The sequence below is a fragment of the Convolutriloba macropyga genome, chromosome 3, assembly GCF_964194025.1.
Source record: "Convolutriloba macropyga chromosome 3, txConMacr16.3, whole genome shotgun sequence".
Lineage (NCBI taxonomy): Eukaryota > Metazoa > Xenacoelomorpha > Acoela > Convolutidae > Convolutriloba > Convolutriloba macropyga.
In genome coordinates this window covers 52,609,812-52,623,269 of record NC_134470.1, presented here as the reverse complement: position 1 = coordinate 52,623,269, position 13,458 = coordinate 52,609,812, and the positions used below count along the sequence as shown (strand labels likewise).

At 31.6% G+C, this 13,458-nt stretch overlaps 1 protein-coding gene across 1 annotated transcript in view; it reads left to right on the top strand.

Moving 5' to 3' along the window:
• Positions 1-5,479: 5,479 nt before the first annotated feature.
• The window catches only part of LOC142337134 (chymotrypsin-1-like), a 37,941-nt gene continuing 29,962 nt past the window's right edge, over positions 5,480-13,458 (top strand). The window contains exons 1-2 of the mRNA XM_075386233.1: positions 5,480-5,498; positions 8,746-8,958. Of these exons, the coding sequence (XP_075242348.1) occupies positions 8,874-8,958 (85 nt within the window). The 5' untranslated portion in view covers positions 5,480-5,498; positions 8,746-8,873. The remainder of the gene's footprint in view (positions 5,499-8,745; positions 8,959-13,458) is intronic.

Below are 13,458 nucleotides of genomic sequence, written 5' to 3'. Positions count from 1 at the left end.
GTTGAATTCGCAACAAGCGCTGCTTGAAGTTGATCAAAAACCTGAGAGAATAGTAAAGCCGGACAACATCAGAATAGTAAAAATGGGACAATATCAGGTGCTCTTTTTTTCCTGAGAGGTCTCGGTCGTATTGCAGTTTGCAGCTAGTGATGCTGTTCAAAGTGACTGTAACAGCAAAATTATTATTTCTCAAAATAATTTTTAGTAGAAAATTGGAACGGGCTGCATGAAAACAGAGCTGAGATAGTTTTTTTCTAGCTTTTTGACGGTAAAATGATGTATTCAAAGCAGAAATTCAAACGCTCAAAATTACTAAAAACTATTTCAAGTTTCATTAATTCTTCGAAACGCAAAGTCTTCCATGAAATGTGAGTTAGGGACAAAATACCAGCTTGACTCTCTCTGTCTAGCTAACTCTGATCATCAAACAGAGATGCAGTGGTAATATAATGAAGACAAAATCGTGTTGTTGAAGATACATTGAATTTTCATGTTTACGTCATCAACGGAATCAAATGTTGAGACAATTGGTTGCATGATTTCGGAGAATTCCACGAAATTGCAATCAAATTTATTGCAAAACAGGTACTGAAAACTAATTTTGAAAACTCAATGAAAAATACAATGAGCCAAACTGAACACTACGAGCCAAACAAAGCAAACAAACAAAATATATTTTTTTCGAAAATTTAAAGAAAAATGGCGAAATTAGCATTTAATATTTATCTTTTCCGGGTCACCGAACTCAACTCCTAGTTTTTGCTTAAAACTCAATAGAAACAAAAACCCAAAAAATCATCTGAAAAATAATTGCTCGAACTTTACGAGGCAAGAAGAGGCAGTCGAAACAACAAAGTTTATGAAAAAAATTTAAGTCTTAGTATGAATTTCTTGAAAACAATCACCGAAATAGTGAAACCTAAACATGAACGCATCAATGAGCACAAAAATATTTAATTTTATTTAGCTAGAAAAAAAGAAATTGTCAAATTTCAGAAAAAGAACTTGGGAGGCATTAGGAAAAACATTGTCAAATTTTCCAAATTTTTTTATTTTTTGCTTCAAAACCAATTCTCTCTTCCGGAACTCTACAGATCAACCAACTTTCCAGCTAGTGGAAATCTTGTTGGACATATGTGAGACAAACAGACGCGAATTCAAAAATGATTAATTTTTTCGGCTAAAATTGTACCAAATAACCCATAAGCTTTATTTGGTCTCTAATTCCCGTAAAAACCGATAAAAAACCAGAAAAAATACATTTCACTAGATTTTTTTGTGTTTAAGTTTGTAGTACCAATACAAGTAATTCAAAAAAAGAATTCCAAAAAAAATATCGTTGAAATTCACCCATGGTGAAGAAAACTGTAAGTCCCATTAAAATGAAAATCAAACAAAAAGGCATGCAAATTTTTAAAAAAAGAACAAGTTTCGGCGCGAAAATTTTTTTAAAAATAAGTTTTACGCCTAACAAAAGCCATCAGTGTAAATTCAGAACACTACGCACTTCTTTAGATGTAGAAGTTTAGCTAGAAATTCACATTTTTCCTAGTCTGATTAAAAAGAGCTAAATTAAAAAGTCTTTATTGGCAATCAGAAGAACTGAATAAATTGACAAATTAAAATCAGCAAATTCACAGAAAGGACATTTCAAAAGTAAATATACTGCCTTTTTTACATGAAAGTAAAATAAGGAATTCGAAAACTTCTTTTAAAATTGAAAGGTACGTATTTGACTACGCACTAGTTCTGTCCAAAATTTTCAAATTAAAAAGACTAAGGATGCTTATTAACAGAAATAAATAAAAAAAAAACGTTACAGCATGAAATAAATATAAAGTTACAAAAATGCAAATAAAAGAAATCTGGCAAAATCTGAAGTTTTAACAAGAACGTTAGACATTGACATCAAAATGATTTAAATAACATTCATATGTTTATTTATATTTGAATAAGTCAGCGAAAGTTGCGCACTGAGTTCTGTCAAAAAACAAAACAATTTTAGCAACAAAAACATAAAACCCAATAGTTATTAACTAAAACCATTAAATTCTTTCATTTCTAGCTCATTAGATGTCGATAGTTTATATCTGTAATGATACTAAGTGACCAGAAAAAGAACAACAGATACTATCAAAATTTATTTATTCGATAATTTTTTGTCACACTTTTTGTTACAATTGAAGTTATACTAAAAAATTGCTTAGCTTCTAATTTAAACCATTAATTCATTTTTTGTATATAGCACTATAAAGTTGCTGACATTTATCATTATTGACTCTAGTAACAGAACATCCGTAAGGAGAACAAAAAATTGCAAAACTCAAGTATTCAATTTGCGAAAACAAAAAAAAATAGAAAAATCAAATAAAATTGTAAAATAAAAACAACAGATACGGGCGAAACTCAAAATTTCGCTATTATTTGAAACCAAATAGTGCTGAAACCATAACGATTTTTGCTTGATGATAGAGGGTGCACACATTTTTATCTGTGCATTACCACGCCCCAAAACTACTCGATTAATTGTTCTGCTAACCACTTCATTTTAATTAAAATCACTACTCCAAACGTGATTTCACTTTTAAATCAAGAAGTAAAAAAAGGTGTAATCTGATTTTTAAAAATTTTACAAATATTAATTTGGCAAATCCTCAATAAAAAATTGAAAACACAAAGATTCTTACGACGTTAAGATGGAGCTTATATGAAAACGTCGTTGCTACTTAATAGAGGACGTATCAAAACAAACAGAAAAAAAGTTTTTGATAGTCATCAGAACATACACTAGAACATCAATGAAAGAAATTAATTAAAAAACTGTTCCCACTCTTCAAGAAACAAGTGTGATCAAAACCAATAGGATTAACTTAAGTTATCGTCTACGCCAAAAAATTACACTTAGACAGTAAACACAACTTTTCTAGAATAGATATGAGAGCGAAAACAGAAAAGACAATTAGCGAACATCGCATCTTCTAAATGTTTTTTTTTTGAGACAGATCCAACATAGTCCTATGTACTTTAGTAAAACTCAAAATTTCTCATAATAATTCTGGCATTTATCAGAAAGAATCAAAACTGAATTTTTTTTTAAAAAAAAAACAAAAGGATTGCGTAGCATAAACGAACCGGAACAGCAACAATCAAATATACGCGTATCTTTTATTCTCAACAAAATGGCCTCAAATGCAAAAAATAACAGCTACGATTTTTTCTCGGCAGAAAACCATTGAGACAAACTGAGTATCGAGAACAGTAAAAACAAAAAAAGCTGCAATTCATTGAAAGCAATTGTTCCAAAAAAGAACCATGTCTACAAACTAAAAACCATGAAAAGATCAGCCTTGCTTAATCTGACAGCCCATGACACTAAAAAGTACTAAGTGTAAGTATCAAGACCATCCAAAACAACAAGCAGGCAACTTATATAAATCTGATCAAACATCCAATTAAAAGTTTCATTAGAAACCTAAAATGAAAAGAGAGCAATATAACATTTGGTGGTTTTAATGTTTCCCAAAAATTTAGCTAACATTTGTAAACAATAAATACTATATATTTTGTCATCAGTGAGCCATTGAGGCTTGTCAAAAGTGATATTAGATAGTTGGGCAAAAAAAAGATCTGTCAAACTAGGTAGAATTGAAAAAAATTAGAGATAGTTTTAAAAATGAGAGTTGCCGAAAACGATAAAAACGTCAGTAGCAAATCAAACCGATCAAAAATCTTCATTTTTATCTATTAGATTGCGAGTGAGACTGTTTTTTGATAAAAATTAATCAAATAATAAACAAGACAACAAAAAACTAAAAAAAAACGATCAAACCCAAAAAATATTAGCTGGCTAATAATTTAGAAAAATATGGTGTCTGGGAAATAGATGCCGTTAGGTCTTGATTGAATTGAAAAACATTAGAACACTTTTTTTCTTTTAAAAACATGGGTTCTGCAAAATGAAGATCAGAAACCTGGTAACGCACGTAATAAAATTGTTAAAAAAACTGAAATCTTTTCTTGAACACTCTTTTTACTCCATTTTTCAGAAAAAAGTTCCTGACTTCAAATTCCTCCTTTTGCTTTTTTTTAATAATTCAAAGTGACTACAATTAAAACTCTATTTTGAATTCGCGTTGACAAAAAGTCACACCAAAGAATATGAACTGATTTCTAAAAGACACAGCGCCCCCATACTATGCAAATTTTTCGGATTGTAATAAAAGTTTCGCTGATGTTAAGTTTTCAGAAGATTTCTGAAGGCTTTCCCTTTTTTCATGAAACTGCAGGTTCTCATTTGACAAAAGGCTGAAGAAAAGTTCACGTAAAACAAAATTACCGAAACCTTTAACAGCTGATAAACTACATGATTTGTTCCACTACGATGAGTTGATGAATCTCTTTGACGTGGCTGAAACAATTTACATTAGCTAGCCTTGAACTGAACAGACTGAATTGAAAAATTATCAGCTTTGAAACGATACCATTAAATGTTTTTACTTAGGCTGAATTAGAATCCGATAACAGTTGCCATTAAATTTGAGTTTTGCCCGACGTCGTTGCTACCAACTGGAAGACGTACCAAAACAGACAGAAAAAGGAAAAATTCGTGAGAGTCAGCAGAATATACACTAAAGCACACACCAATGAAAAATCTAACTAAAAAAACTCTGTTCCCATTTTCAGGAAACAAGTGTGATCAAAAAGATATCAGCATATTAAAATACCAATTACGCTATGTGACATTACACTTAGACAGTAAACAGCACTGTTGTAGTTTAGATATGAGCATAAAAAGACAACAGAAAAGACATTTAGCGAACATCAACCTTCAAGAAGCTCTTTTTTGTGACAAATCCAACATAGTCCCATTTTCTTTAGTAGAATATCAGAATTTTCATCACAATTTTGACAGTTATCAGAAAGAATCAAAACTGCTTTTTAAAAAAGCAACGGATCGCGTAGCATAAACGAAACAAAGCAGCAACAATCAAATGTACGCGTAACTTTTGTGCACATCAAAATGACCTCAGAGGTAAAAATTAACAGCTACGGACTTGAAAAACTGAATATATCCAATTTAGCCTCGTCAGAAAGCCAATGAGACCAGTCAAAGTCAAAAACCAGACAGAGTATCAAAAACAGTCAAAGTTAATATTTATTGTGATTCATTGAAAGGAAGTGTTATCAAAAAAGAACCAATCGCCACAAACTGAAAACCTCTACCAACTGAATAAATCAGCCTTGTTTTGTCTGACAGCCTATGACTTTAAAAAGCACTATAACTAAGTATCAAGACAATCCAATCCAACAAGCAGGTAATTTATACAAATCTGAACAAACATCCAATTAGAAACTTCATTAGAAACGTGAAATGAAAGGATAACTGTATAACATTTGGTGATTTAACGTTGCTTAAAATGTTAGTTACAAAGTCAAAACAATAAATACATTATTCTTCGTCATCAGAGAGCCAATGACATCTGTCAGTAGTGATACTGGTTAGCAGGGCAACGAAATATCTATGCAAATAGATAGAGCTAAAAATCAGTGATAGCTTTAAAAAGAGATTTGCCAAAATCGATAAAAAAACAGTTATGAATTCAAACGGATAGAAAATTTTTTGGTAATTTGTTAGTTTGCGAGTGAGACAATAAAACTAAAAAAAAAACAGCCAAAACCAAAAAATGGCTAATAGTTTTGCAAAGACATGGTGTCTAAGACATAGATGCGGCTAGCTCTTGCATGAAATGAAAATCATTAGAACAAATGTTTTTTATTTTAAAAGCATGGGTGCTGAAAAATGAAGATCAGAAACCTGGTAACGCACGTAGGAAAATTGCTCAAAAAACTGAAAATTTTTCTCGAACACTCTTCTTTACTCCATTTTTCAGACAAAAATTCTTGCCTACAAATTACTCGTTTTTTGCCTTTTTTTAATAATCCAAAGTAAATATAATTAAAACTCTAATTTGAATTCGCGTTGACAAAAAGTCACACCAAAGAAAATGAACTGATTTCTAAAAGACACAGCGCCCCATACTATGCATATGTTTTGGATTGTAATAACAGTTTCGCTGATGTAAAGCTTCCAGAAGATTTCTGGAGGCTTTCCCTTTTTTCTTGAAACTGCAGGTTATCATTTGACAAAAATTTCGATGTACTTTTGTCAGCTGAAAACTTTGTCAGCTGAAATTTTTGTCAGCTGAAAAATTACATGATCTGTTCCATAAAGATTAGTAGTTTAAAAGTGGAAAATTGGTACTGTTTTGATTTGCTGCGGTTTTTGAGAGCGTTTTGAAAAACCGAGAACTCTAAAACGCATGAATGACCATTTTCAAACGCCAAAAAAGTTCGAAACTCAAAAATTCAGTTTTTGAAAACAAACAAAACTGAAAAACTATCATCTCTGAAACGATACCAAAAAATTTTTTACTTAGGCTTGATTAGAATCCGATAACTGTTGCTAGAAATTTTATGTTTTGCCCGTATAAAACAGATACGGGCAAAATTCAAAATTTCACTACTATTTGAAACCGAATAGTGTTAAAACCATAAAGATTTTTGCTGCTGATAGAGGGTTGCACACATTTTTATCTGTGCATTACTTTAGATCCCATGTACAAAATTTTATTAAAAATGGTGGGAAAAACCTTATTGTAATTGTATGTCAAATTGCCGCACGTGAAGAAGAAAACACGTTCTTAAATCCAAGATTTTGTTCAAACACGAATTTACCACTAAGGTTTTAAAAGTTTTTGAAAATATTCCACGCCCCTAAAATAATTGATTTCTTCTTTTGCTAACAGCTTCATTGTAAAAAAAATGAATATTCCTCGCATTTAAATCAAGAGATAAAAAAATGGTGTAAAGTTATTTTAAAAAACTGTACAAACATAAATTAGACAAATCCTCAATAAAAATGTGAAAATACAAAAATTCTTGCGACGTTAAGATGGATCTCATTTGAAAACGTCGATGCTACTTAATAGAGGGAGGACGTACCAAAACAAACAGAAAAAAAAGAAAAACCTTTGATAGTCACCAGAATATACACTAAAACAAACATCAAAGAAAAAATTTATTTAAAAAATTTTATTCCCAATTTTCAGAAAACCACTAGCAGCAAAATAAGTTATCGTTTACGCTAAGGGAATTACACTTAGACTGTAAACACCACTTTTGTGGAATAGATATGAGAGAGAAAAAAAAGGACAACAGAAAAGACAATTAGCGAACATCACATCTTCTAAAAGTTTTTCTGTGACAAATCCAACATAGTCCTATTTTCTTTAGTAGAACATCAAAATTGTGATCACAATTTTAGCAGTTATCAGAAAGAATAAAAACTTTTATTTTAAAAAAAAGGGATCGCGTAGCATAAACGAACCAAAGCAGCAATAATCAAATACACGCGTAACTTTTGTGCTCAACAGAGTGGCCTCAAAGGCAAAAAATAACAGCTACGATTGCTTCTCGGCAGAAAGCCATTGAGACATACAGAGTATCAAGAACAGTAAAAACAAAATATAGTTGCAATTCATTGAAAGCAATTGTTTAAAAAAAAACAACCGTGTCTACAAACTAAAACCATGAAACGATCAGCCTTGTTTAGTCTGACAGTCCATGACACTAAAAAGTACTAAGTGTAATTATCAAGACCATCCAATACAACAAGCAGGCAACTTATATAAATCTGATCAAACATCCAAATAGAAATTTCGTTAGAAACCTAAAATGAAACGATAACAATATAACTTTCGATGGTTTTAACGTTGCTCAAAAAGTTAGATACCATTTCAAAACAAAGAACACTTTAGTTTTTGTCACCAGAGAGCCAATGGGACTTGTCAATAATGATATTAGGCAGTAGTGCAAAAAAAATCTATGAAATCAGGTAGAGGTAAAAAATCAGTGATAGTTTTTAAAAACGAAAGTTGCCAAAGTCGATAAAAACGTCAGTTACGTATTCAAACTAATAAAATTTTTTTTGTATTTTTTTAGATTGCGAGTGAGACATTTTTGTTTTAAAAATAGAAGACAAGACTGAAGAAAAAACTGAAGAAGGCGGTCAAAACCAAAAAAAACGTGGTGTCTAAGACATAGATGCCGTTAGCTCTTGCATGAATTGAAAATCATTAATAGAAAAGATTTTTTTTCTTTTTAAAACATGGGTGCTGAAAAATGAAGATCAGAACCCAGGTAACGCGCGTAAGAAAATTGCTCAAAAAACTGAAAATTTTTCTCGAACACTCTTCTTTACTCCATTTTTCAGACAAAAATTCTTGCCTACAAGTGACTCGTTTTTTGCCTTTTTTTAATAATCCAAAGTAAATATAATTAAAACTCTAATTTGAATTCGCGTTGACAAAAAGTCACACCAAAGAAAATGAACTGATTTCTAAAAGACACGGCGCCCCCATACTATGCAAATTTTTCGGATTGTAATAAAGGTTTCGCTGATGTTAAGCTTCCAGAAGATTTCTGGAGGCTTTTCACCTTTTTCTTGAAACTGCAGATTCTCATTTGACAAAGGGCTGAGGGAAATTTCACATAAAACAAAATTACCGAAACCTTTAGCAGCTGATAAACTACCTGATTTGTTCCACTACGATGAGTTGTTGAATCTCTTTGACGTGGCTGAAACAATTTACATTAGCTAGCCTTGAACTGAACAGATACCATTATGCAAAATGCTATGCAATTTCAGTGGCTATCTTGTTTTACTTTCATTGCTTTGCTGTTCAGAGAACTATATCCACTGTAAGTCCTTAAATAGCCCAAATGAGATCCAAAATTGGACCTCAAAGTTGAAAAATCAAATTGTTAATGGATTCCCGACGTTCAATCGCCCATTTTATGCCAGAGTTCGCTTCATGCACAGTGATGTTTACTGTGGGGCAACAATTATTGATCGCAATTGGGTAATTACGGCAGCTCATTGCCTTGTATCATCTAGCCGTAAGTATTCCAAAGTGAAAGTGATCACATTAGGAGTTGTTTGACCCTAAGCGAATTTTGCTACCCTACGGGGGTCGCGGACAATGCCTACGAACTTGTGAAATCTACTAACTAGCTTTCGTTAGAATTCACGTGAAATCTACTAACCCTTTCAGCTGGACAATTAAAATCGTAGCTTAATAAAGTACTTTTAATAACTTTTAGTGTAATTAAATTCACAATGTAAGCGCACTTCAAGCCGATGAAAATAGAGACAGACGAGTAAAATGACTGCTGCCACTGAGGAATATTTCTGAAAAAAATCAAATAGATGCATTACGATTTTAAGTTCATGAAGCTCCTTAATTTGAAGTTTTATCTAGTCTATTGAGCTAATAATAGACTTCTTATTGCGAATAATGGAAACGATGTGACATCCAAAATGTTGTAATTGTGTGAACGTGCGAAATTTGATGACAGAACGTTTGAAATGTAATTACCTAAATTTTTAGAAATCTAGTTACATAGGAGCTGTAAACATCAGAGGCATGGGTCTTAAATACACTAAATGTGAATTTCAGTTCTTTTAAAGGTGTAATTACTTCTGTCTTCTTTAAGTTCTTGCGTTGAGAGCGCGAAATCTAATTACACGCTTCTATAACCAATTTTTAGTTTTTTTGTTGTGAACTCTGCTTACGTTTTCTCGCTTTTATGTTTCAAAAGCCAGTAAAGTTAATTGAAATTAGGGTAAGCATTGTTCACGAAGGATAATTAGCCATACATGTATTAAGATTGGTTTTGAGGTTCATTTACAAATGAACAGATATTTGCGCTAACAATTTTGAGTCAAATAACCCCTGATGCAATTTTTCTCCTTTTACTTGCATTGACGTAAATTGAACCGTCTCAGTTTTCATCTCAACGTAAGATTTGGAGCTGAGAATAATAATAATAATAATAAGTTGTTTCTGCGTAATCGCAGCGGAGCAGCATTAGGCTTTTAGTCTGCAGTGTATTAACAATAGCCTGTTCTCAGCTGTCCTTTTTCTATTATTCCCCACATCTCAGACTGTTCATTTTGTGAGCATGCATGCTCTTTTTGGTGACTATGGCCACTTTTTTTTGCGTCTGAGACTTTCACGTAGTACTATTATTGCAGCCAACATCGGTCAGTTTATGGTCAACCTGAATCTATGGTTAATTAAGAGCTCATCCTTGCATAGAAAGCTTCACAGGGGCAGGTGTTTACTGTATGCAATCTTTACTTATAATAATGATGGCTCGGAAAATTTTACTTATACTTATGATGGCTCGTGGAATTTTTAACCAAGTAATATTAATTTGATTAAACAAGTAAAAAAATGATTAAACACTCAAAATAAAAATAGTTTTATCAATTTACAATGGGAAAATCTCGTTGAAAGTAATTTTGTATTTTTTTCTAGAATTAGAAACAGTTTATAAAAGTGGAGTATTTTATGATTTTTGATGTTATCAAATTTGTAGAAGAATTTTTTTCCTTGAGGAGTTTTATTTTTCTTGCTAATCGAAGGTTGTGTACCAGTTTACTCAATTTTTGTCAAAATTGGTTGACAATTGAGTTCATTATCAATTATGCTTTTGTTTTGTTTGACTTTAAACTGTTTCATTCACGATTTTTTTGTTTCTCTAGGCCACAATTACTGCAATCTCTTAAGCAAAATTAAACAACTGACAAATAACAGAATGCTAAATGGAGCAGCAAAATATGCGTAAGGAAAGAACTTTTTTGTTGAAACATATATACACATTCTAACTTATGTTGTTATAATCTCTTAAAAAATTTTTAATAAAAATAGTCTGACCTCTCTCGAACCTGTTATGAAAACTTTTCTAGGTCACAAAATGTTGAATATATACGATAAATATTGGACTTTGGTTCCAAATTCACTGTTTTAAGATACTCTAAAACTAAAAAGTGTAAATGAAATGAAAAGTCGTGTGCTATCAAACAAAACAAGAAGAGATCAGATTACTTGATTAATCACTAGCCGTAGACAATTTTGGACGCGCGTAAGCTCATGGTGTTTTTTGTTCGATTCACACAAAAAAATTACACAATGTCTAACCAAATCTGGAAGTTTCTACAATTGTTTTTATTCCTCTATTCAATTTTTTTGGCTTTTTTATTGTATCTTTTGACTTGTTCTAACATCTTTAAGTTCGAATGCTGTCAATGGTCTCAAAACAGAATTTTTTTAATATATTTTCTTCCAAACCAAAGCCAAAGTTGTTGCATTAGATCTAAATTTTGAGATTTATAGTGCCGACGGTTGATGTATATTTTCTCATATCTGGAGCCTCAAAAATTTCTATGAAAGATGAATGAAGTTAAATGATGAATAATTTGTCTTTTGTTTTTCCCCGAAATTCCAAACTCCTCTTTTTTTCTGTTTGTTTAATCAAGATCTCTCCAATTGCTTAATTGTTTGAGTAGTTTACTTATTCTTATTTTCTATTTACTCATTACTAAACTTATTTAAAGACAAAGAGAATTCAAAGGTTTCCAGTTTTCCTGAACAATTTTTCATATCAAAAGTGCTATCAAAAAACATAGCCACCAGATTGCCGGAAAATAACCGCGATAGACGTTTGTGACCTACTATGAATTGAAAAAACTAAAGAAATAAGATTGACATATCGACCACCAGCTTTTTAATAGACCACTAGACTTTTTGGGTTAGATTCGCTGTCATTTTTATGAGACACATTTGCTCTACACGGAAAAAGCCCTAATGGAGCTTTTTCAAAATTAATGTTCAATATTAAAATTCAAGGCTCTGTTACTCAGCAATTAGGGTATATAGGTTTGGCACTACTTAGATGCACACTATTGACCTTTAATCAGTGAATGTTCATAAAATTTAAAGTTCCATAAGTGATTTCAGAAGTCATTTTTTGAGTGAGGTTGGTCACGCAATTGACCCAAAAGCAGAAATGACGTCACAAACACAAATTTCAACAACTGCAAAGCAGAAGAATTCACTGAAGTCATTGAAAAAGTCAATTCCAAGAAGTCAGGGTAAGACGAAACAAAAATCTGTTGGACGGTTAAAAAAAATAGGAGCGCAATAATAGCCTCCTGGAATTGCTGACGCGGCTATTAATAAGACGATTAACATTTTCAGGCAATTGCTTCTATTTCTACCTAATCGGAATTTCAGTCGGAATCTTCCCTGGAATTTTGTGAAGGGAGGAAGTTCTAACATGTTCCAAAAATTTGAGCAAACAGTCTCGGCGAAAAGTGGATTATTCTAAAAATAATGTTGATAGGTGTTTCGGTTTTTCATTTTATCGTCACAAGAGTTTGAATAGTTTATTTGTGAAAAGAGCATGAAATAATGGAGACGAACGACAGAAGTCAACAATAACTAATTAAAGACAAAATTAAATGTGATTGTTTGAGTAGTGTTATTCCATATATATATATGTATATCATTTTTGTACAATTTACTCAATTTTTATTTAACCTGGAATTTTCAAATATGTCATCAAACGCTCAGAGTTTCTTTATTGTTGAACCAAAAATAACTACGTTTTACAGTTTAATTTTATGTTTAATTTTATAGTTTTAAAAAGATAATTTTATAGTTAATCTAAATCTTTTTATCTTTCTTGTCTCCTTTTTTTGTTTTTTAATAATCAATTATATAAAATTATGGAGGTCAATTAAAAGCGAAAATCATCTCTCTCCTTTTTAAGGTCTCTAAAAGAAAACCGGCATAATTGTCCAGATGAAGCGTCTCTCGGTGTAAACGATTATTTGAACCGTTGCTTCTAAGAAGTAATTAACCTATGTGTTAAATTTTTCTCATCGCGAAAAATGTTTTGGCTGTTGAAATTTGTCAAATTTCGCGGAAAAGTTAGTTCAAGAAGTTAAGTTTCTTTTTTGACATCTGAGTTAATCATCTAGTTTATAAATTTTTGAACTTAATGCCTGCATTTCAATTCGATATTTTTTAAATATCATTGATCGAAATTTGGAAAATTTTTTGGAAGTGCTTCCTCTTTTTTTCTAATTTTGCCTTATTTTATCAATCGAAAAATTGGAAGTCTGAAAAAATTGTAATGTCTCGTTATATTATCCCGTCTACTATTTTTTAACACGATACTTGCATAACTTTTATGCCTTAATAATCTGAAAGCTGATTGAATTGTTGTAATTCTTTCTATCATGCTTATTTACGTATTTTTGATTTACAATTGAGAAGTCCTAAATTGTCAAATAATCTCTATATTTTTGTTTCACGGATTTTCCTCTTAAGGTCAAACTGCTTGCAAAGTATGTGGTTGATTGGGGGCATCAACGTAAAATTGCACTCTACCGAGGCATTTACCGAGTCAGTTTTGTTTTTGTTTTCATGATCTGAGGTTGGCTGCAGGTTTTTGTTTTGCAGTCTTGACGGGAACAGTACCTTTTCTTCCTAACAGCTCAAATTTGTTTTTTTTTGCGGTTATTGTGTCTCCTGCTTGCAACTTTAA